This window comes from Cucurbita pepo, chromosome LG18 (assembly GCF_002806865.2).
Source record: "Cucurbita pepo subsp. pepo cultivar mu-cu-16 chromosome LG18, ASM280686v2, whole genome shotgun sequence".
Lineage (NCBI taxonomy): Eukaryota > Viridiplantae > Streptophyta > Magnoliopsida > Cucurbitales > Cucurbitaceae > Cucurbita > Cucurbita pepo.
The window spans coordinates 2,802,754-2,828,080 of NC_036655.1; the positions used below are offsets into that span (position 1 = coordinate 2,802,754).

General features: G+C 36.8%; 4 protein-coding genes across 4 annotated transcripts in view; 3 read left to right on the forward strand and 1 right to left on the reverse strand.

Moving 5' to 3' along the window:
• Positions 1 to 1,395: 1,395 nt before the first annotated feature.
• LOC111780207 (protein FAR1-RELATED SEQUENCE 3-like) lies at positions 1,396 to 7,227 on the forward strand. Its single transcript, XM_023660542.1, has 6 exons — positions 1,396 to 1,535; positions 3,069 to 5,391; positions 5,472 to 5,561; positions 5,675 to 5,824; positions 6,500 to 6,616; positions 7,080 to 7,227. Exons 2-6 carry the CDS (start codon positions 3,157 to 3,159, stop codon positions 7,116 to 7,118), a joined length of 2,631 nt encoding a protein of 876 aa, XP_023516310.1. The 5' UTR covers positions 1,396 to 1,535; positions 3,069 to 3,156; the 3' UTR covers positions 7,119 to 7,227.
• Positions 7,228 to 8,815: 1,588 nt separating this feature from the next.
• On the reverse strand, positions 8,816 to 17,791 carry LOC111780022 (serrate RNA effector molecule-like). The gene is made up of 12 exons (XM_023660271.1): positions 17,213 to 17,791; positions 16,244 to 16,356; positions 14,072 to 14,129; positions 12,329 to 12,403; positions 12,165 to 12,239; positions 12,042 to 12,089; positions 11,817 to 11,885; positions 10,926 to 11,729; positions 10,804 to 10,852; positions 10,160 to 10,434; positions 9,901 to 10,083; positions 8,816 to 9,457 (listed from the first exon to the last, which is right to left on the reverse strand). The coding sequence occupies exons 1-12, from the start codon at positions 17,674 to 17,676 to the stop codon at positions 9,397 to 9,399; spliced, it is 2,274 nt and encodes a 757-aa protein (XP_023516039.1). The 5' UTR covers positions 17,677 to 17,791; the 3' UTR covers positions 8,816 to 9,396.
• A 1,278-nt stretch (positions 17,792 to 19,069) lies between these two features.
• On the forward strand, positions 19,070 to 20,991 carry LOC111779671 (60S ribosomal protein L30-like). The gene is made up of 5 exons (XM_023659779.1): positions 19,070 to 19,152; positions 19,445 to 19,550; positions 20,038 to 20,139; positions 20,613 to 20,681; positions 20,772 to 20,991. Exons 1-5 carry the CDS (start codon positions 19,132 to 19,134, stop codon positions 20,810 to 20,812), a joined length of 339 nt encoding a protein of 112 aa, XP_023515547.1. The 5' UTR covers positions 19,070 to 19,131; the 3' UTR covers positions 20,813 to 20,991.
• A 1,800-nt stretch (positions 20,992 to 22,791) lies between these two features.
• Positions 22,792 to 25,327, forward strand: part of LOC111780716 — a 3,941-nt gene continuing 1,405 nt past the window's right edge. Inside the window, exons 1-2 of the mRNA XM_023661192.1 lie at positions 22,792 to 23,127; positions 23,872 to 24,199. Of these exons, the coding sequence (XP_023516960.1) occupies positions 22,980 to 23,127; positions 23,872 to 24,199 (476 nt within the window). The 5' untranslated portion in view covers positions 22,792 to 22,979. The remainder of the gene's footprint in view (positions 23,128 to 23,871; positions 24,200 to 25,327) is intronic.

Below are 25,327 nucleotides of genomic sequence, written 5' to 3' on the forward strand. Positions count from 1 at the left end.
AAAATAATAAGAGATTTAATAAATATATATATATATATATATATATTAGATATTTAAAAAATAAAAATTCCACCAAATACATGATTTTAACGAATCCTTTGAAAGTTAAAAAGCTCACTTTATTTTTTTAGGGTATTTATTCCAACTTCATTTTTTAATATTGGAATTACGATAAAGATAGAGGATTTATTCGATAAAACAACGGGTACACGGTGGCTTAAGAGGATAATAACGAAGCTCCGATTAAAATATTGATATAATTATATTTATCGTGACTCGTCATCTCGAGTTTAACATAGTAGATGAGCAAGAAATTACGTGTTCGAGGTTTGGTAATTTCAGTTTATTTTCAAATTTACAGTACTTTCTACTCGCGTAACTTTTATTGACTTTCACGCTCACAGTTGAGAGAGAGTGTTGAAATATTGATATAATTAAATTTCTTGTAATTTATTATCTCTTTTGTGCAATGGGAATGCTGTGAACGATTGAGTCCGAGTCTGAGTTTAGATGTATACAGAATGGCAACCTATTATGGCAATACGAGTCGAGTCGAGAAACCAAATAAAATTGTTGGTAAAAAAGCTTATTTCATGATTGAATTAAATTGAGTTCTCGAAAACAACGGTTTGTTTCATGTAGTTATGAAAATGTAAGTTCACCGCTAGCAAATATGATCCTATTTGAACTTTTCCTTTCGGGTCCGCTCAATGTTTTTAAAATGTGTATGCTAGGAAGAGGTTTCTACGCCCTTATAAACAAACAGTGATTCGTTCTTCTCCCCAACCGATATGGGATCTCACAATCCATCCCCTTTGAACCCCAGCATCCTCGTTGGCACTAGTTCCTTTCTCCAATCGATGTGGGACCACCACTAAATCCACCCCCTTTCAAGCCCTAGCGTACTTACTGGCATACCACCTCATGTCCACCCCCTTCGCATCAGTTGGGAAGGAGAACGAAGCATCTTTTATAAGAGTGTAGAAACTTCTCCCTAGAAAAACGCGTTTTAAAAATCTTGAGGGGAAACCCGAGAGGAAAAACCTGAAAAATACCATATTTGCTAGCGATGGACTTGAGCTGTTACATGATAATATTCCCAATTTTTTTTTAATATTTATGACTTCACACAAAAAAAAAAAAAAAAAAAAAAAAATTTTTTTGGATATTAATATTCCATGAGATAGAAATAAAGTTTTTTAATGTTTAAAAAATAAAAATATATTTCATTTTGTATATATAATTTATTAATTATTATTTTTGATCGTAGACGACAATACCACGGTAGCATTCACTAAATATGATGAAATAATTGGAAACAACGACAACCTCCTAACACGTGGCCTCTTTTGATTCGTCCTTCAGCGAACTAGAATACATGATGGCACATCGGATTACTCTAAACGTCCTCGATCGCGCCCTCTCTCTCTCTCTCTCTCCTCGTATTCCCTCGCCTCCTCTTTCCGGCCACCAGCCTCCGTCGCTTTAGGCGCTGCCAGTCACTGGACTGGACGGTCAAGACTGTGACGAACTAGGTATGTCCACGTCCATGATTCCCTCTCTATTTTCCTCTTGTTGATTCTCGTCTCTTCCAGTTTCTAGGGTTTAATTCCGTCTTCGTTTCTTTATTATGTCGTAGGGCTTTGGTTTTACTCGATTGTAGTCTGCAATTGGTTGCTAAATGAGATATGCGTTTAAAATGGGATTTGAGTTTCTTATTGTCATTTGCAACGTTTTTAATTCAATAACTTAATTCTGTCTCTAAAGTATAGGTGCTGTTTTCTTTAACCAAGGAATTTGTTGGTGTTAAATGTGTGGGAATTGACTAAGTGTGATCATGATAAAGTGAGGTACTTATTGTATTTAGATGTTTAAATAAGGGGCTTTATATGAATCGTACTGTTAGCTATAATAACTCGAATTTGAAGATGTGGGCGTATAGTTATGGATTGCACTTGTTAGATATAGGCACTGCCAAGATGCTTGTTACTTTAGGGAGATTTCATCGGTTTGTGGTTAGATTACCATTCTTGGTTCTACTGAATTTTATGTTGGCCTTTCGCTTTCAATGGCAATTAGTCGTTAGCCCGTAGAGTTTCTAACGAGGTTCAGTTTTTTGGTGGCTGTTTGTAACATCCCAAGCCTACCACTATCTGATATTTTCCTCTTTGGGCTTTCTCTTTCGAGCTTCTCCTTAAGGTTTCTAAAACGCGTCTGTTAGGGAGAGGTTTCCACACACCCTTATAAGGCATGCTTCCTTCCCCTCTCTAGCCAATGTGGGATCTCACAATCCACTCCCATTGGGAGCCCAACGTCCTCGCTGGTACACTGCTCGGTGTCTGGCTCTGATACCATTTGTAACAGCCCAAGTCTACCTCTAGCAATATTGTCCTCTTTGGGATTTCCCTTTCGGGCTTCCCCTCAAGGTTTTTAAAATACGTCTGTTAGGGAGAGGTTTCCACACACCCTTATAAGACATGTTTCATTCCCTTCTCCAACCAATGTGGGATCTGACAGCTGAGAAAGGTCAATTCCAATGACTTTCATTCAAGGAGATGCCAGTTTACAGTCTATGATTGACCTCAATGATGTGATATTTGCAAGGAGTTGAGCAAATATGTTGATCATGTTCTCCTCCCTCACTTCTTAAATGCTTGTTCTCTATATCTCGTGCAACATTTTTATCCAAACGCTTTTAGGTGGGTTCTCAGTTAACTGGTGGTAAGTTGGAGAATTTTGCAGTTACATTAGATCAAGGACAATGATGACTTTTTGGAACGTTGACTACCTCGCCATGTTTCATGAAATCTGGAGATGAATGGGAAAATTTGGAAATGTGGCAGATGTTAATGAGTTTTAGAATAGAACTTCTTTCTAGCATAGCCTTCTTGTGGGTTTTTGGGAGAAATTGAGGTTTTGGAGCAAATTTAGGTTTTGCGAAGGTTGTTGTTATCTTGTTTGGTTGAAAGCTGGCTGCATCAATAATTTATAATTGGTTTTTCTTTTCTCTGGCGAGCTCTTATGGATTACAACTTAATGATATTTTGTGGTTTGATAATTTGTTACAGATTGCATTTAAATTGCATCGGGAGCGAAAATGAATGGCCTTTTCCCTTTTATATTGGGTAAATAACTTCGATTTACACAGTGGATTAGATGGATGAAATGGTTCGGGTTGATGGGTTGGCTCATCCTGCTGTTGTAGATGATAGTGATGTTGACCCTCATGAAGGTCAAATCAACACTGCTGAAGATTCTGCATTTCATGATGAAGATGGAATTATCGAACCGTATGAAGGCATGGAATTTGAATCCGAAGGTGATGCAAAGACCTTCTATGATGAGTATGCTCGACGCATTGGTTTTAGTTCAAAACTTGGACAACTTAGTCGTTCTAAATCCGATGGAATTATAATTAGTAGAGAATTTGTATGTGCTAGAGAGTGTCCAGAAAGAAAACCTGCTGGTAGTTGTGATGCAATGCTTAGGATAGAATTGAAAGATCAGGATAAATGGGTTGTCACAAAGTTTGTAAAAGAGCATAGTCATTCTACAGTAAATTCGAGTAAGGTGCATTATCTACGGCCACGCAGGCATTTCGCTGGTGCTGCAAAGACCATGACTGAAGCTTACACTGGTTCAGCAGGTGTTCCCAGTGGTGTCATGTCTGTATTAATGGACGACAACCGAGCACCTGCAGGTAAAACTCGTGGAGGTTGGAAGACATCTCAAGCAGAAGCTAATCGGTCACTTAATAATGCTTCAACTATGAATTATCCCATTAGGAATGCTGGCCAAAAGAGGACACTGGGGAGGGATGCTCAGAATATGCTGGAATATTTTAAGAAAATGCAATCTGAGAATCCTGGATTTTTTTATGCAATACAACTTGACGAAGATAATCGTATGGCTAATGTATTTTGGGCCGATGCAAGGTCTCGAGCAGCTTACAGTCATTTTGGTGATGCAGTTACATTGGACACGATGTACAGAGTTAACCAGTTCAGAGTTCCCTTTGCTCCATTCACTGGAGTGAACCATCATGGTCAGACAATTTTGTTTGGATGTGCTTTACTTCTTGATGAATCTGAGGCTTCTTTTGTTTGGTTGTTCAAAACATTTCTAACAGCAATGAATAATCGTCAGCCTGTTTCAGTTACCACGGATCAAGACAGAGCCATACATGTAGCTATTGCTCAAGTGTTTCCCGACGCCCGACACTGCATTAGCAAATGGCACGTGTTAAGAGAAGGTCAGCAGAAGTTAGCTCATGTATGTCTCACATATCCGAATTTTCAAGTCGAACTTTACAATTGTATCAACTTGACTGAAACTATTGAGGAATTTGAGTCTGCCTGGAATTGTATCATTGAAAAGTATAATTTAGGACGAAATGATTGGCTCCAATCATTATATAACGCACGCGCTCAGTGGGTTCCCGTGTATGTCCGTGATTCATTTTTTGCTGTTATATCTCCCAATCAAGGATATGATAATTCCTTTTTTGATGGATATGTGAATCAGCAGACCACATTACCATTGTTCTTTAGGCAGTATGAAAGAGCTTTAGAAAATTGGTTTGAAAAGGAAATAGAAGCAGACTTTGACACAATGTGCACTACACCTGTATTGAGGACACCATCTCCTATGGAGAAGCAAGCAGCAAATCTTTATACGAGAAAAATATTTGCAAAATTTCAAGAGGAGCTTGTTGAAACTTTTGTCTACACTGCAAATCGAATCGAAGGTGATGCAACTCTTAGCACTTTTCGGGTTGCTAAATTTGAGGATGACCAGAAGGCATATGTTGTCACGTTAAATTATCCAGACATGAGAGCTAATTGTAGCTGTCAAATGTTCGAGTATTCCGGCATTCTTTGCAGACATGTATTAACCGTCTTCACAGTAACTAATGTACTTACATTACCATCTCATTTCATTTTGAGAAGATGGACAAGGAATGCAAGGAATGGACTTGGATCAGATGAACGCGCTATTGAGTTACATGGCCAGGAGTCTTTATCGTCAAGGTACAATAATTTATGCCGAGAAGCAATCAGGTACGCAGAGGAAGGTGCAACTGCTCCAGAAACTTATAATCTTGCCATGACTGCACTAAAAGAAGCTGGGAAAAAAGTAGCAACTGTCAAAAATAATATTGCAAAAGTTGCACCTCCTAGCTCTCAGGTCAGTGGGGTTGGGTATGATGAGAGGAAGACCTCAGCTTCAGCATCAGATACAACTCCACTGTTGTGGCCTCGTCAAGACGAAGTAATGAGGCGATTCAATCTTAACGATGCTGGTGCTCATGTCCAATCCATTGCTGACTTGAATTATCCACATATAGCTCCTGTCTCCCTTCACCGAGATGACAATCCTCCCGACCACGTGGTTTGTTTATTTAGTTTTGTTTATTTCTTGGTTCCGAACTGTGAACGTGAGTCAAAGTTTCTAATATTGTCCTTCGATAGGCTGTTCTTCCTTATTTGAAATCAATGACTTGGGTGATGGAGAATAAAAATTCAACCGCAGGAAATAGAGTTGCTGTTATCAACTTGAAGGTACTAAAGGACACATGATTTTCTTTTACTGGATTGTTATGTCAAATAACTTTCAAAAGTTATGATTTCTTTAGGTTGCCTATTATGATCTCATTTTTTATTACTTATTGTAGCTGCAAGACTACAGTAAGAGTCCGTCTGCAGAATCGGAAGTTAAGTTTCAGCTGTCGAGGGTTTCGCTGGAACCAATGTTGAGGTCTATGGCATACATCAGTGAACAGCTCTCGACACCGGCGAACAAAGTGGCTGTCATCAACTTGAAGGTACGATACCGAGTGCATCTAAATTTTTTAATTTACCTGATTTTTGTGTCTCATATAACTGTTAGGTTCTAGTAATGGGAACATTCAATGGCCTCTTGCTAAATATTAGCAATCGATCCATATTTTAGAAGCTCGAAGGATACGAAGTGTTACTCTATTCACGGTTGGAGAGTGTTCACGACTCTTGAGAGTTCTGGTGACTCTTAATGTGTAGCAGATATTGTCCTCTTTAGGCTTTCTCTTCAGGGCTTCCCCTCAAGGTTTTAAAACGCGTCCACTAGGGAGAGGTTTCCACATCCTTATAAGAAATGTTCCGTTCCCCTCTCCAACCAATGTAGGAACTCACAATCCACCCTACTTGGGAGCCCAGCGTTCTCGCTGGCACACTGGCTCGGCGGCTATGATACCATTTGAAACAACCCAAGTCCACCGCTGGCAGATATTGTCCTCTTTAGACTTTCCCTTCAAGGTTTTAAAACGTGTCTACTAGGAAGAGGTTTCCACATTCTTATAAGGAATGCTTTGTTCCCCCTCCAACCAATGTGGGTACTCACATCATGTCTGCTATATGTATTTCTTTCTTACTTATAAATGCCTTCTGGTGACTCTTTCTGTAAGCTATACATGTCATTATTTTCCTCATAGATGCATGTTCTGAAATCTATTGCATCTCAGCTTCAAGATACGGAGACAACTTCGGGAGAGTCTGAGGTTAAGTTTCAGGTCTCTAGAGATACATTGGGTGCAATGTTGAGGTCAATGGCCTACATTCGTGAGCAGCTTTCAAATGCTGTAAGTATTTTTTGCTAAAACCTTTTCGTTTTGTTTTCCTCCCCTCTTGGTTGCTATCGTTCGGATTATCGACCACCGTTATAATGATTTTTTCGTCTTAAAAGTTGACTGGAGTTTATTCAGTCACCATCGAGTTTAAACCAATTCCTCCAAGTCATTCTTTTTCGGCGAATTTACATGTACTTCTCGTATTGCCTATACATATCCTCACATCAATAGCGATGCATTTTTATATTACATGTTCTCCTTCCCTTGAGGTCGAGTGTTCAAATCACCATTCTCTCACTTGTCGTAAAGAAAACAAGGTTTTTCTTTTCCCTTCAAAGATCCATAGCCCAAAAAAAGGGAAGAAATTGTAATTGAGGAGAACAAGTCTGAAATGTTATTAGAATGCTGTTTAGAACTTTGGATTGTCTGAATTTTCCTTTTTCTGTTCTTACTTGTATCAACACTTGTTTGGCAGGCTGAGTCAGAACCTCTTCCAAAAAAGCAAAGGAAGTAAGGACCTTATGGACACCTGCACTTCTTGCATCCTATATTCTTGAAACATGCCAATGGTGATGGCTAAAATGCTGGCTAAATCTGGCTTTACCACCCCCCCCCCCCCCCCCCCNCCCACATTTTCCTCTGTAGGTGTGCATGTAACACCTAGATTGAAGCATCCAATGGTCCTAAGAGTCATCTTGTTAGGGGCAGTAAGGGACCCATATTGAATGATGCCTCCAGCAATAGAGTAGCTCCATTTAGTTATGCTTGTTTTGTTCTCAATTCCTAATTGTTCTTGGAGATTGCTGGTGGCCTCTGGTGTTCCGGTTGCAGCTTATAGAAGTGAAAGGATTGTCATTTTTCCATCCTTATTGAAGCTGTTCAACTTCTCACTGCCCCGCACTCGGTGCAACCGAGTCTAAGCTTTCGGGTTGCTTGCTTTCTGGTGAGGAAGGATGAAAATGGAAGTCCCTGAATCCAAAGGATCAGATACTCGAGTTGCTAACGAAGGTTCCTCCCTGTTTTTCAGTTCTGCAAAGAGGGTCACCATGCCTTAATGTATTGTATATAAAGGGTCATTGATATGTCTGCTCAAATGTGATAATAAGACATCAATTATTGTGTTTGTTAAGACTGATTTTTTCCTCTCATCAAGGCATAGTTTGATGTTGGTACAAGTAAATTGTAAATGCAGAATCATTATAACATTCTTGCCCCTCCCATTTGAGTCGTTCATTTAAATTTTCAAGTATTGTTTATCTAATGATAGAAATTTGAATTTAAGAAAGTCAAAACGACGCAATATTTACTCATCTAAAAAGTGAAGTTGAGATTGTTCCAATTATTTGAAGATGCGATTTGAAGCATATTATTGAATTTTATAGTATCTAATCTCAACTAAGAGATTGCTTGACAAACTATTAGTGAATGTGGTGATGTTATTGCCCTGTGATAGATAGAATGGTTGGGTATACTATATTTAATTTATAACGGAACTCCCACCCTTAACCCATTAACAAAAAAGAAAAAATAAAAAGACAAGGTCATTCCATTTCGACAAAAGACCCACATCCAAGTTCCATAGCTTTAAGTCCGCTATCCCGATCATGATTTTCCTACTCGCAGAGGGAAAAGTCCTTCCCTTTTTTGCCAGTTGTGGGCAAGAAGGGATTCGGACCCCTGACACCATGGTTCGTAGCCACGTGCTCTAATTCTCTAGCTTTTCCAAATTGATTTAAATATGCAATCACATATTAAAATGGGAGAAAAATGGAGCTCTAATTGAGAGGGAAAAAAAATACATGAACACTAACTGACTAGAAGGTCCTTCTACCGTAGGTTTTTTTTTTTTTTGAAAAAAAAACTCATGGTAGCCCTTCAAGCAAATAAAATTAGTAATATTATCCGTGTGAACGTATTGAGAAATATAATAGAGAAGTAAAAATTTTAAATACCGGTATTGTACTTCAAGTAGGCGATGACATTGCTCGTATTTATGGTAGAGAGCCAAGAAATAAGTACAAGCAATTCACCGTTCCAACCTACTAACGCTAATAAAGTTAAAAGATACGAGTAAACCTCACCTAGTACATTATATTATGGCTTAGTTCTAAAAATACATTAACCTCTAAATTTCATCTTTAATCTATTAAAATTAAGTTCTTGATTTAAGCACAATCTGAAGCAACTTTGTAATAGAACATAAGAGTACCATTAGAACAAGTTTCCAGCTTACTCATACATGTCAAATGGGAGGCTGCCTGGGAACTGGATAGTCTCTGAATATAACAATAGAGCATCCTAACATTACGATCTTTACTGTTAGAAAGTTCATAATAACAAGATTTAATAATATCCACAATTTTACTACTAGTTTTCCCTTGACCAAAATCGACTATAATAATAAACGAAAATGAAACTAAAAGGGGGGATGCACACTCCTAACTGCAGAAGATTTTAAGTTCTATGGTTCAAAAGATAGGAATTTGTCGCTCAATAAATCTCGGTCCTTCGGGTCGAATTCCTTCTTCACTAAGAATACAGAGTAGGGAAAAAAGAACAGTTAAATGAATGCACAATTTTCATGGAAGTATTTGTACTTGCCCAGAGCTAGGATGTGATCGATCAACTCGTAGTTCAGTTTTTATGATGATGGGGTGAAACAAAGCAAACCTCTTCAGCAACAAGAATTTCAATTAGCAACCAACCAGTCTGAATTCATACCAGTTCCGGAGTTGCATCCCCCCTTGGAAACACGAGCGGGCCTCTAAACACTTCGCCGATACCAAATATATCTACAAGCTTCTATAATCTATTACAGTCACTTCGTCCTCAGGGGCATCTAGGTCTTGATAACTGCATAATATTTGCTGTTAGTTTATACAGCAAAAGAAAAAACAGAACTTCACAAATAAATCTAGACCACGAAGCATTGAAGCATGTGTTGGTGAAATTTAAATTCTTCAGACTGCACAGCGTGATGAGGCCTCGGTCGGTTGCTTAATTTCGAAAATCTAGTTATAAAACCCTAGAGTTTGAAAAGAGTGGCGTTGTTACTCTATCCTGATTTAGATCAAGATGAAGAACATGGCTTGCAGCAAGGGAATTAAAAAAAAAAAGCTTACAATCCCTCACAACTATAAATATAGATCCCACAATATTTCTTCACAATTTTTTATCCACAAGGGTATGAGTATTAGTTTCAAGTTGACTTTTATGAGCTGCATATAGAAACTTCAACGTCACAAAAGAGTAGAAAGAACCATATCCAGTCGTTAAAACCTGTAAAGGAGTCATACCTCCGTATTCGACGAGGATCCTGTCGAAAACCTGGAGATAAGGCAAGAATTGGAGCAGATCCACCTAATTGAGGTCCTGGCCTTCCATTTCTACCACCACCCTCAAATGGAGGTGGACCTCCTTGTTCCCGCAACATTCTCATTGCAACTTCAGGTGGAGCAGGAACAAAAGGTCCTAATGGACTGCAATAAAACATAACAGGTAAGATCACTAGGAATGCTAAGGGCACAAAAGAGCTGAGCAGATTAGCCAACATACCCAGCACCAGGAACAGGCATAAGCACTGGCGGTGGCATTTCAGAGGCAAAAGGAGCAACATGCCTTCCTTGTCCACCAAAAGTATCAAACATAGGATCATCAAGGTTTCCACCATCCGTACCATCATTTGCTGATTGGAAATCATTTGATTGTGGATTCTCAGATCTATCAAATCTGTCACCCCCATTCGCCCAATTATCACGGTCCCTGCGATTGCCTCTGTCATCCTTCAGCCGAGCATCTAAATTCATCCTACGTCTCTGTGGCTTATCCTTCTGCATAAGAAAATCACGTCTAGATGGATTAAAAAGAAAATGAAAGGAAATCCAAAAAGAAAAATGGATTCTATATCTAGTATATTGCTAGACTGCACGTATTTAAATTGTCAGTCCAAAAAATGAGAACTTCTCCCTACAGACTAGGCATGACAAAACCTATATGCACCTCAGATCCTCTTAAACGAAAAATGACCCATTAGTATAGTATGATGACAAAAACAACAATCACCAATAAAGTGAAATCAACAATATGTTCACCGCGTGCTGTGGTGATGAAACATGAAAACTATTGATCCAACAAAGGAAAATTTACAATTCATTGGTATCTTATGTTATCACAGCCAATGCAACCATAATAAAACATACCGGAAGCGATTGTTGCATAACAGGCGTCCCTCCAGGAGCATCTGCATCACTGAAGAATTAAGGTATTAGTAAATGACATCTTCCATCAGTGAGGAAGAAATGCTATCTGAAACTTCACTTACTTCATGTAATTTTGGAAATACAGCTCTTCACGCACTTTTGAAGTCAGCTCCATCACAAGCTCTGGATGTTTCAAGTTAAGATGCTTGTGTACAAACTCGGGAGCATGAAACAGCTTAGTGCAACCCTTGGCTCCACAGCCATACTTCCATCCATATTTCTCATCTCTTATCTTACGAACATATGGGTCAAAAGCTCCAAGAGCAGCAGCCTCTATTTTATCCTTCGCAGTCATCGTTTCCAACGGATCTTGACCTCTCAATCTCTCTTGCCAACGCGAATCAAGTTTCTTCTCCCATTCATCTGCACCACCAGCCATGTTAGAGTTCTTTCCCTCTTCTCTTACATGACGAAGACCCTTAGCTTCTCTGGTCTCAACCATTCCATAGTAATCTAAGCCATGGATGCGCCACAGATATGTGAGAAGCGTGTCCAATAGCTCAACACCCTCCAAGCCTTTAACGGTTGTCAACCCTCGTATGATTATGACTGGGCCAGAAGAGCCGCCATGTGCTCTATCCCGACCTAGTTTGTCACTATCAGAACCACATAAAATATTTTCTTCTATTCCTTTCTCAGAATCAAGTTTACGGACAAGAGACTGAGCTTGTTCAATGTCAATTTGGATTCGTCTTGGTTCAGAGCTAACAGGGTGGGCCTTAGGAGCAGCAGAAAGAAGATCCATTTCTTTTGCTGGTCCTCTACCATGACACCTCCGTTTGCCATCATTGTCTGCTTCATCATCTGAATTTGGTTCACTAGTCTGCCCTGATTTATTTGTAGCTGCTGCATTGATCCCTGGACCTCTGCACCATAGAATAGAACAGCATTGGTTTATCACCACAGTTGAAATTTTCTAAATCCAAACATAATTGTGGGAAGCCCAATCTTACAATTCCAGTGTTCCACTTTGCAGGTCAATCAAAAAATCCTTAGCAGTTCTTTGTGCAAGTTCATTCCTCCTTAACACACCATCCAAATATTAGAATCAACCACAATAAAAATGTCATTAAAAAAATCTAATTGCATGTCCACTAATTTAAAGATGATAAAAATGTGAAGAAATTAACCACAACTATAAGAACTCCATCTTTTGGGGAAGATGATCAGAAAAACACCTTTCAATGACAGTAACTAGGTTGGTAGGATGATATTTATCTTTCAACCTAAATAGACAAAAGAGATTAATTAGGGGAAATAGTGAATGGAAAGGAAATTCAGATGTAAATGACAAGAAGTACCATTCTTCATCCTTATGAGAATCAAAAAAGGATTGTTTCTGTGTTGTAATATACTCGGACTTGTATTCTTGATATCTGAAAATCAAAATGAAGTTGTTACACAAAACTAGAAGAACAAAACTCATAATTAAATATAAAAAATCAAAACCACATTTAGAACATACCTGCGCTCAGCTTCTGCAGGCAGTATATCATCTTCAAGCTCTTGAATAAATTGCTTGTATGTCATCAAGCCTTCTCTGAAATCACAAGTTATCAACATTGCATTTAAAATAAAGTTAAAAGGATGAAATTAGATCAAGGAATCCAATAAAATTATGAGGCAAAGCAAGACAATGAATAATAAGTACAATCTAGTAGTAATACTAAACAGTGCTGGAAACTCGGAGATGCCTAGTTTAATGATACGTCGTATATAGCCACAAGTTTTAAAACTTTTTCTAATTGTTGGATAATCATCAACACTGAAAGTATGACGCTTTATTCAGTGATGTTATTTAGTTCAATTTCAACGCAACATGCATGGTTCTAATAACTCCTACTCAATAAATTTGGAGTTCAACCTCCAAACCAAGGGATACGTGCAGTTGAATCTGATACTTGCAGGCTGCCGCATTTTTCAAATTGATCCATAAAGCAGAGACGATCAGACATCCCCCAAATAAATAAAAAAATTGAAGATGACAGAATATTCTCACAATGGAATTGATGAAAGAACTACATTTTCAAATAAATGAGCTTTCCTTTCTTTATGAATAGTAATTCCAATGTACAAAATAACATTTTTATAGGAAATTACACACTTTAATTAGATAGGCCACAACAAAATAAAGGAAATGAGAAATAAAGCCAAAACAACTTTTAAGAATAATGTGCACAAAGTTATTAACCTTTACAAACCATCCAATAAGATTTTGATAAGTTTAGAAACAAAAATAAAAAACTAGGAACACTCAACGTGGCACTTGAAAAGAGGCAGTCAAGAATACAAATCCCCAAATAAATCAAGAAATATTTGAGGGGAGCACATTGAATGAGAATAAAAAACTGATGTAGCAGAAAATCAAGCATCTTCTTGGGGGCATTATCTAGATTTTTTTTGTAATTATGTTCTCAACTTGTGTAAGAAAATACCAATTGGATTGCTGCTTTGGGACCTCCTGCCAGGAGTATAATAATATTTAAGTTGCAACTTATTGTCTATAGAGGAAAAGTGTTTCTTGTTTTCTGAAGAAAAAAACTATAACCCAGTACTCCGTAAGATTCTAGCCAATCGGTGAGAGACAAAAATAGTCAAGTAAAAGCCACCCAACGGCCCAAATAGTCGATAACCATCCATCACCGAAGAGAAGAAATGACCTGAAAACATGGCTGCATTTTCAATACTTGCCGCCTTATTAAAATCTAAATAGATACAACTCTGCTATAAAAGGCAGAAAAGGTCTATATAGCACAATCTAGATTTGTGCTAGTTGGGTTTCTTTCAAAAGTATAGTTCCCATTCCAAGAAACAACATAATTAGAAAGGGCATGGGAAAAATGTATAGTTCCTTCCATACATCTGCTGCAGGAAGGAAGTGCCCATCATTTTCCCATTCCAAAAGAAAATTCCTTTGGATAGAAATTCAGGATTTTACACTATGTTTTTCATGCCATTGACAATCCACCCTTGGCAGTTTGCAATATTCATTGTTTCTTTATTGTACTGTTATTATAGCTCTATTTCAGACCTACCCTGCTAGCTTGATCATGACCTGCCCATAATATCTCATGTAGCATAGAAAGCAAATCACACGTTCAAACAGAAACTAACACAATAAACCAATATAAGCATATTCAGAAAGATATGACAGGACTATATCAATTATGTAACAGAAACCATGAGTGAGTTGTGACTGAATGCTAACCTTTGGCCAGCTCCTGCATTGAGTGGATCACCATGCCCACCACGACTAGAATCCCAATCTGCAGAACACAGCTTAAGGAAATAAGAAAATTGTTTGCGAATACCTTATCCGTAAATTGTTCATCCAGATGTAAGCACTGATTCAAACAAAACATTAACTACTACCAGAGATGCAAAAAGGGAAACTGGTAATGTTATCCATACAACAAATGCAAAATTGAGAGCTTGGAAGCAAGAAGATTCTGCTGTTATAATTCAAAAGCACAAATAATGCCTGAAATTTTAAGAAAATAAATAAAACATTTTTTCTAAAAGAAAAAAAAAAGAAGGAAAGCAGAATGGAATACGCGCAAGTTGGAGAAGATGACCGTACAATCAATGGTTAGTTTTTCAACCTACATTCCTTTCTTTTTTTTTAACAAATTTGAATCTAGCTAATTTCACCAGTGTTATTCGATTTAATTTAAGGCATATTGAGGAAATTAGGAATATCCTCCAAGGCACGAAACAAGCTTGGGAAGTCTAACCATTAGTAAGTAACCATATGGAACAAGTTTCTATTATTCTGACCTGAAGAATGTAAATGAGCAGGTAGTTTTTACCGTTCATATTGGTGGTGCCTAGTGGGCAGTGCCATGACCTTTTTACTATTCCAGCCGGAGTGGCATAGTGACAAGTAGTTTTATTGTTCTAGCCTGAAAAGCCAAAGTAACATATAGTTACTATTCCTAAGACATGTAGTTTTACTATTTTAATCTGATGAGGGTACAGGAGCAGGTAGTTTACTGTTCCAGCCTGGAAAAGGCATAGTGATAAGTAGTTTACTGATCCTAGGAACAGGTAAATGTTGCCCGACACCACTAGGGAAAATCCACAGATTAGAGCTTAGTAGGTAGATATGTATGGAGTACGGTTACTGTTTAGAGCAAAAAGGGCTCCTCCAGACTTATGAGTATTACCCTAGGGCCCTTCCATGGGCCATAGAGATTCGAGGCGCACTTTGCGCAAGACTGATGAAGGATCTAGACATACGTGAAACCTAGAGCGAAGAGAAAACAAAAAAAACCCCTAGGTTGCAAACCTAAGAGGGATTGAGTACTCCTTAAAGAGGTATGTTGAGGGTTAGTTACATAGTGACCTACAAAGTTTGGTCCAGACGTTAAGCCACAATTTGGCTATCGCTAGGGACAGTTATGAGCACATGGCCTAAGTTTCTATGTATAGAATTAAGTCTGACAAGATCGTACAAATAGGTTGCTTACTGAGTATTTTTATACTCATTCCATGGTATTATATTTTTTTTAAATGAGTGTAGACCAATGTTGATGGCAAGAGCGTGTGGAGCCGTGCGGCTGTAGGGGTACCCTTTAGATCAAGTCGTCTTTCTTCTTGTCATTATATTATTATTTTAAATGCTACTTAACGAAACTTATGCATTTTTGTAGACCAGTTTGATTTGACTCTGCGGATATTACCTTTAAACTAGTTTTAAGACCACATATCTAAATTTTAAATTTCTTGTGTCTCCCGTTCAACAAAAGAAAATTTACTACCCTTTTAAACCTTAAGTTTCAACATGTGAACTTCCAGATTTATGTTGAACTTCATAGATCTGAATAAACTAAAGATCCCTTATGTACAGTTTGGCTCACAAACATAGGAAGCGATAAGAACTGAAAATCATGAAAATTATCGTACGGAAATGCAATAAGAAATAATAAGTTATTCCGGGAGTACACTATTACTAATTGCTCTAAACGTGATATACCATAAGGGACATAAGGATGATGTCACATTTAGACGAGAGGGAACAAGACTAAGGCATTCAATAATCTCTCTATAATAATTAAATTAGAGTCACGCAATTCTGCACCAGAAAAGAAAATGAGGAAAACTCCTCTCTATAAATTGGCTATAAATTGGCTAGAAGGTCTGACATTGGCCAAAGACATGGGTACAAACACTGTACAATACCTCATTTTCCAAACCAATGAATATTTTTGCATATGCAACAAAGGTCAAATTCTCAAAATTTCCCATTGGCCTAATTGAAATTTGAGTAGTTCATGTTCTATAATAATCATCTCAAAAAATGAACCAGATTAAGACTGTATAAGTCTAAACTCTAATCATGATAAGGCTGAGTTATTTTATCAGGTAACAGAAACATCACCTTGATAGCCACCAGATGAACGACCAATGTACCGACCAAGAGACCTTTCATCAACATATCCAGGCCGGCCACGCAGTTCGCGCTCATATCCCCCACCATAATCATAACCAAACCTTGGAATAAGATAAAATAGATAGATAAATACATATATCAATACTTAAATGACAACCTAGGCATTAGTCAACAAAACATAAAACAGAAACACTATCTCCCAACAAAGCATCATTAGTCACTTAAAAAAAAAGGGAGCACAAATAGAAGATGAAAAATGACTAAGGAGAATCATACAAGTGAAGCAGAGGTGTCCATTGTGATAGAAAGTACAACTGAGCCCATTACGACAAAGGTCATGCTCTTACATTCGGGACGGGGTTAGGGGGTGAAGAGATGATGGGTATTGAGAAAATAAAAGACGTGTGAAGAAACATGTCTGAGTATTGAGACCAATAAGAGAAAAATAGAAGACCTACAAGAACTTTGTCCAACAAGCAGAACAAAAAAATAATATGGGATGAACATTATTCCTCTACGAAATGGTTCATCCCATAACTACATTTGTATATTAAATGGGTTGAACCATTATAAATCAAGATGGGATGAACAATCTTATCTCGTATGAAATGGGAAGAACCATTTTATCTAAAAAGCTGTGTGTAAAACATTATTCGTCTCGTATGTAAGGTAGTTGTTGAGTTCAAACTTTATGTTGAAAATGGCTTCCAGCATCAGTTAATGGTTGAAACATATAACCTTAGGAGTATTTAGTGGCAATGCCAAGTTTGAAGGACCTAGCTATGGAAGAATAAAAATTCCATAGTCCACAATTAAGAAGATTTCTTCTTTTCATTTAGATGAAAATTGACTCTAATCTGTGAATGCCATATAAATTTCAAATGCACAGAATTCATCTCCAAATCACTAGAACAAGAATTAAGCTCGACAAATCAAAACAGTTTCCCACCCACTCACCTCCTATCGCCAGGCCCGAAACCTCCTCTAGGGCTTCCCTTTCTTCCATCATACCCACCGCCATCATCTCTCCGGGAACGCTTGAAAGGTGGCGGAGGAGACCGTCTAGGAGGCGAATGTCTACGATCCCTGTAAGGCGGTGGGGGACTAAGACTGTTCCGCCGTTTATAATCCCTATCTCTGTCTCTATCCCTATCCCTCGGAGGCAGCGTAGGCGGAGAGCGATTACGATCGTAATTATCGTTGCGTCGGTTCGGAGGACGATCAACATCCCGGTCGTCTCTCCTATCTCTCTCATCTCTATCCCTTCTTCTGGAAGGAGGAGGAGGAGCAGCAGCAGCAGCCGGCTGCGGCGGAGGCGAGGAATGAGGTTGCTCCTCAGACGATTTCTCTTGTTGATCACGACGGCGGTCCAACGACTCGTCGGCGGTATCGGCGGCGGCCATGTTCATAACCTCGGCCATGATTTTACACAGCACTGGAAGAAGAAGAAGAAGAAACGAAACCCTAAAATGAACCCAAAGCGTCGGAGAATTGAAGTCGAGAAAGTCCGGAGTTTCGTTCACTGATCTGACAAACGTGTGGGATTAATCCCATGCGGCAGCTCCTACGTTTATTTATGGTCTTTTACATTTTATGACGTGGCGTGTTATGATTGGATACATGTACCACCTAAGCATCCTCGTTGGCATGCGTGGGACAGGGTCATTTTCGGTATTTTATCCGAGCGGAATATAGATATGTTCTTTTACCAAAATACCCCTCCTGGCCTATCCAAAAAATATATATTTTGGTCGATTTTGTATCGTCCTCAATTTAATTTTTATGTTTCAAATTTTTTAAATGAAAATTAATAAAAAATACTATTAAAATTATCCCTAAACCCTCCCACTTTAAAAAATAAAAAATAATTTATTATTTTTCAAAGTTTCATTAATATCTTACTTTTAAAAAAAATTAAAATATTATATCCTTTCAGTTCAAGCTTGCTTCTAGTAGATATTGTCTGCTCTGGCTTGTTACATGTTGTCATCAGTCTCGATGTTTTAAAATATGTCTACTGGAAATAGTTTTCACACTAGTACAAGGAACGTTTCGTTCTCATCTCCATCAAATCTCACAATCCATACCTTTAGGGACCCAACATCCTTGTTGGCACACTGCCCCATGCCATTTGTAACAGCTCAAGCTCGTCGCTATCAGATATTGTTTATTTTTGTCCGTTACATATCGTCATCAACTTTACTGTTTTAAAAGTGTCTACTAAGATGAGGTTTCCACGTACTTACAAGGAATGTTTTGTTTTCCTCTCTAAATGATGTGTAATCTCACACCAAAATCATAGTAATTGAAATCTTTTAATACTACGTTAAAAAATAAATATATATTAAATACCACGAGAATTTTAGCGTAGATTTATTTATTTTTAGTGACAAATGATTCGAATCTATAATATTTTGGTTAGTAATATGATATCTTTCATTAGTAGAGCCATACTCGGATTGGCTATTTTACCGTTAAAATTATTATTAAATATTTTATATACGTAATACAACCAAGACCAACAAAAATAATTGAACAATAATTAATATGTACTCATTCTTCCGTGTCGAATGTTCATATCATCGTGTATATATATATATATATATAATTAATTAATTAATTAATTTTAATTTCATCATATAAGTTTCATAGAAAAATATTGTTGGCCGTTCAATTTAAAGGGTGTAAGGACAGAACAGACATTTCACACAAAAGAGTTAGATTTAAGAATTGGGCCTGGCCCGTTTTTGTGAGAACGGAGGCCCAATCTATTGAACAACCCGTGGGAGCTCTATATAAATTCTTGGAATTAGGGTTTTTGGCTGTAGTTGAACAATCTCGGCGTGTTGAGCAGCAGCAGCTTCTAATCTTCCATCATGGTGGCCGCAAAGAAGACGGTGAGTTTCTTCATTCATTTCCGGTGATTTTGGGCGTTCTTTCTTACATTTTCGATCTNTAAATGAAAATTAATAAAAAATACTATTAAAATTATCCCTAAACCCTCCCACTTTAAAAAATAAAAAATAATTTATTATTTTTCAAAGTTTCATTAATATCTTACTTTTAAAAAAAATTAAAATATTATATCCTTTCAGTTCAAGCTTGCTTCTAGTAGATATTGTCTGCTCTGGCTTGTTACATGTTGNCTGGAGTATGCTCATATGTTTTTGATTGTGAAACCTACAACAGAAGAAGACCCATGAGAGCATCAACAACAGACTCGCTCTCGTCATGAAGAGTGGGAAATATACCTTGGGATACAAAACTGTCCTCAAGACCTTGAGGAACTCTAAAGGTAATCTATTGATTAAGCTTTCCACTTTGTCTTATTGATCTGTTCTCTGGACTTTACCTCGATGTATGCTTGTTCGTTGATAAGCCAGTTCATTAGTTGATTTTTTTCGTTATTGATATTTGGTTGATTTTTCATTTGACCAACTGTACTTTAGTTGCGTCTAGTTTTCGCTGGAATTACTGAATTTTTCGAATCAAAGTCTGGTGTTTAGCATGAGATAATGGAAATGTTGTATTCTGTTGATCTGAAACCTTCTTTCACACAGTATTCAAAGCATTACCAGATTTTATTATAATTATTATTATTCTGCTCCTAATCCAACACTCAGCATTTGATTTAATTCTTGTTATCTTATCAATTAAAACTAGTGTTGCCGTGTTTCCATTGAGCAGTGAAGAGATCCGTAGTGTCTGATTTGTTGTCTATGCCCTGTTACACTGAGTTTATGCATTTGAGTTTATGTCTGATTATTTTGTTGGATTTTCAGGTAAGCTTATCATCATTGCCAACAACTGCCCTCCACTCCGAAAGTCTGAGATCGAATATTATGCGATGTTGGCAAAGGTTGGAGTTCACCATTACAATGGAAGTAAGTTTCTAACCTTTCTCTTAAAATTAAGGATTTGGCCTGTTTTTTTGTACTACATTTTAATTTCTTTGGCATTTAGAATAAGAAAATGTATCCACCTGCATCTGTAGATTAGTGAAAGATCAAATTTTGTTTCTTGGTTGTGAAATTGTTAATATCGAGCTAGAATTTTTGGATTACTTGATGACCTTTATTCATAATAATCTGATCTATTGCTACCTGTCGTGATTATGTCATTACTTTTGATCGTTCAGATGCCAAGACTTAGGCTTCAAACAACAACCGTCCCCCCCCCCCCCCCCCNAGCCTCCCAATTGGTTAGGTTAAGGATAGGCTGTAACTATAAAAGAATTTAGACCCTTTATCCTTATTAGTTGTTTCTGCCTCGTGTTTTGTGTTTCAAGTTGATGATGATGGAACATGTTTACCCAAATTACACTTGAGAACTAATCTCTATTTTTATACGTTTTCAGGCAACGTAGACCTTGGAACCGCTTGTGGCAAATACTACAGAGTATGCTGCCTAAGCATTATCGATCCTGGTACGTATACTTTTTCGGTAATCCCATGTTCTATTCTTAGATAACTAGCCCTCACATAATGTTCTAATTATGGTATTTAATGTCCTTCAGGCGATTCGGATATCATCAAGAGCTTGCCCGGAGAAAGTTAGGTTTCAGATCATAGATTTTTGTTTCAGAGTTTCATTTTAATCCACTTGATTTTGGGTTGGGCGTAGCAATATTTTGAACGAATGGTTTCATTATAAACTCTTTTATGTATGAGAATGCATTAATGTTCTTGGTTTGTATTCATAATATCAATCTTGCGAGGCATTTCAGACAAGTTTCATATCGTTAGTTTGGTCTCTAAATCTTCACTGATATCAAAACAAGCATGTCTCCAAATATTAGGTTAGTTAATCTTTCCTGGGATGATCCATTAGTGCTCGTTCCAATCTGTTCTTGGTTTGTATCACATAATCTTAAGAACAGAATTTGAATCAAATGCCAAACCTCGGCTGCTTGGCTGGATGGATATAGCTTGCTTAATCTTGTTTGTTTCTTAAGTTATGTTAGGAGATGATTTCAGTAACGACTCTAATTGATTCAAGTCCTCTTAAGTCTATTAGCATCAAGTTTTGTGGAAGGGTCGAGATTCTAGGCATTGACATATGGATTTAACATTTAATTGAAAGTCCTCATAAATTTTAAAAAGATATGAAAATGACTAAAATATCCTCTCATACCTATCCGTTTACTTTCCATCTTAGTTGTTGTCGATGACTACGCTGTCGATGCAACGTTCATAGTATTTATTAGTAGTACTCTTTTATAGTAATTTAACATTAATAAATGTATTTATTATGAGTATAGGTCAAACCGAACAAATTTATGATAAAAATATATATTTTTAATTTGCAACCATTTTTTCTTAAAAAACAAACTTTATTTATTTACAATACTCTCAAATATGAAATAATTTAAATAATCTACGTGGGTAAGAAGTTCCATTAAATCTTTGTAAAACTTTTTTACGATATAGATTAAATAGTTACAAATTGTAAACTAGAGTCGAAATTATTACTTATTAAATTATACTGATTAAATTGTTACCGGTTAAAAATATAGGGATTAAATGTTATAAACTAAAGTAATTGGAGGAATGTTATAAACTAAAGTAATTGAAGGACTAAAGGGTTATTCTAATAAAAGTTCAAGGACGAAAACTATATTTTAACGTATAAAATTTGAGTGGTATAAAATAAAAATTATAGTATATCCAAATATTATGTAAAAATAAGATTTTTTTAAAGGAAAAAAAACGTTTATATTAAAACTAAAAAAATGACTTAAAACATTATAATATTCACAATTTATGAGATCCCGAGATAAGTAATGCTTACTATGTAAACAAGTCTAGTGAACATAAAACTATTGAGTTCTGGTACCAACTGTACGACCCGTCACACGACTATTGAGAATCGTCACAAAAACATAAGGAATTTAAGATTTTTGTCAAAACAACCTAAACTTGTTTAAAGTAGACAGAAAGTTTGTTCACCCTTAGCACCATCGAAAATTTTTCTCAGTTGAATTTCATACTCCACGTTTGATTTGGAGTACACCAAAATATAATCAATTAATACAATTATGAAACGAAATAATCGAGAAGCTCTTTGAATACCGGGTTCATTAAGTCTATGAAGGTTAGAGATGCATTATTCTATCTAAAGGACATCGTTGTAAATTCATAATGCTCGTATCGAGTCTTGAAAGCAGTCTCGAGATGTCTTCATCTTGGATCCTCAACTGGTAATATTTGAACCGTAAATTGCTCCGAAAATACATATTTTTAAAAATAAAATAAAATTGGGAGTTTTTTACAAAGTTGAAAATCTCATAAAGTAATGGTTAATCAATCATTTGTTTTTTACTTATTTTTTTTGAATTGACCAAAATTGTTTTTATTTAAAACAACAAATTAAATTAAATAAAGAAATTGTCAATAACTTATTTATTTTATTTATATTTGGTAAAAAAAGAAATGCTTGTTTTGAAATACATTTTAAAATTTTATTAAAATGAAAAAAAAAATATTTTTGAAAATTTAACATTTATATTTATATAATATACATTTAAAAAAAAAAAAATCGAACGAATGTTAAATCGACGAAGGTTTGGGTATCGAACGAATTGTGTTTCCGATTGGAAAATCGTTCGTCTTCAGTGTTAGATCTGTCTCAGATTCGGTTCCGGCGAGTTGAAATCCTACCGGATTAGGGAGATTCGCGATTCTTTTGTTCTTCACGCGGAGGAATTGTTTCATTTTGGAGCCAAATGGAAGGTTTTACCGGAGAAGATCTGTCAACAATCGGAGGAATTGCGACCGTGTCGCTTCTGCATTCCTTCATTCCCACTCACTGGCTTCCTTTCTCCGTCGTCGGTCGCGTCCAGAAATGGACTCTCTCCAGGACTCTCCTCGTCAGTATGTTATCTGCAACCGATCGCATTTCTTAGATCTTTTATTTTCGCTTCTGTTTCACCTTCCATTTTGTTTATCGATTTTCGAGTTTCTCGGAAAATTTGTTCGGATGTTGCTCTGAGTAGCTTATGTGATCGTAACCTTAATTAGAGAAAGATCGCTTATGCTGGACTTGATTATCAAAATGCAGTTAAATTGGTGTTTTTAGCTGAATCTTGTCCCGTGTTACCGTGACAAAGTTGTCTTAATATCCCGGTGGTTTCGCCGATTAGTGGCTGCAGAGTAGGGTTTTATCATACCTGCTCATAATCTAATTGTGAGATCTGGCGAATTATATATCTTTATTAGCGTAGTTAGTCTTTATCATCACTGTTCTTATCATATTTGAGAATGATTCCACATAATATACTTATTTATGCTGCTGTTGATACTCTGTTTAACGTGTTATATATTCTTTTTTCTCGTCTTGATGTTTACTCAGCTGGCCTCTAGATCTAGAATAATGATAAAACTTAAAGAGGAATTTTTAGTGCATGAATGTAATGGCAGCTGCACGGTTTGGCCAATTCTGAGCTAGTTTGGAGCTTGGTCAGTTGGAGATTTGGTTTTTTTGTCAATTGATTAATCTCAGGGTTGCAGATTGGAATGGGATTACAGACCATAATGACGAAAAAACGTGCAAATTTTTTAATCTCACAACGCTAGCAGTTGGAAATCTTATGTTTATATGCATATTTGATTTTGCAGCTGCTTTTGGAGCAATTTTACATGTCATATCGACTTCACTTCTTGGAATAACAGCAATCACGATGGCTAATACAATTGCCGGTGAAGAAACCGTGCACAAGCTGGCCTCTCTTTTGCTTATAGTTCTTGGAGGTTGTTATGTTCTGTTGTTTATGACTGGTAGAGGTAGTCATAGTCACTCCCATAACCAACCGATGGAGAAAATGGCTGTTGCTGGTCTTGTCCTTGTACCTGCTTTATCTCCTTGTGCAACCACTCTTCCAGTGTTTCTTGCTGTTGGAAATTCATCTTCCATGATGATCCTTGCTATCATAGTGCTGCTATTCAGGTATCAATTGTATAGCATTAAACTTTCTTGTATGTTGTACATTATGCAACTTCTTTGTTTGGTTGAAAGAAACCAACTTTTGGAAAGAAAAATGGAGGGTAGGAAGTGAACAAATGATTCCTAAGTCGACCAGAGGGCTACATGAAATAGGAAAAGAAGAAAACAAGAGACGAACATAGATAATAAAAAATGTCGGAAGGTCACCCGACATCTTGCGATCTCCCTACAACATCAATATCTATTCTTTAACCCTTCGACCCAAATATTCTAGGGAATTGTGGAAATGCCAAATTTCCACGAAGCTCTTCTTTGGTGCAAGAAGGTGGACACAACAAAACTTCCTCAATCCAAACTTGGTTCGTCTGGCTAGGAGCAAATGAGAATTGAAAAAGTCCATAGAAATTCTCTCCACATCTCTCAGTAGAGTGGACAAAGCCCTATGAGTGAGCAGTATCTTCAGACCTTTGCTTATATAAAACAATTCATCAGAGAAAAAGTGCCACAAAACATCCTTTAATGAAAACTTTGGTTTTGATCCTGCCAAAAGCAATGAGCTTAGGGAAGAATCAAGGATTTATCATATCTTTGGAAATTTGGATTTCGTAGTTTATAAAATGGAGGGGAGAGTGTGTATTATGGTAGGATGCCAAATGGTTAGAAAGATGGCTGTAAAAGAAGATACAAGAGGACTCTAAGATCCAAACATGCCTATCCCATACCTTGATGAAGGTTAATTCCTTGTAAAGTACTGAGGAGGGGAAAAAACTATTAGTATCTCTATCAAAAAAGAGGTCTGAAAATCGAAGTTCAAAGAAAAAACTCCCACAAAAGGTAAGTCCACTACTATATAAACATCTTTTGCGTGAGAAATCACATGCATGCAAGGAAAGCCAGATCGAGGAGAGGTACGGCCCAATCAAATATCCTCCTAGAAATGAATATTTTAAGGATTTGAGAAAAGTCTAAAAGACAATGGGAGGCACCTTAGAATTTCAAAAAATATTAGTGGAAACCACACCATACTATTAGTGTAGAGACATTACGTAATAATTTGATATCAAAGTGGGTAGAGTTTTTTTTTTTTTTTTTTTTTTTTTTTTTTTTTTTTTTTTTTTTTTTTTTTTTTTT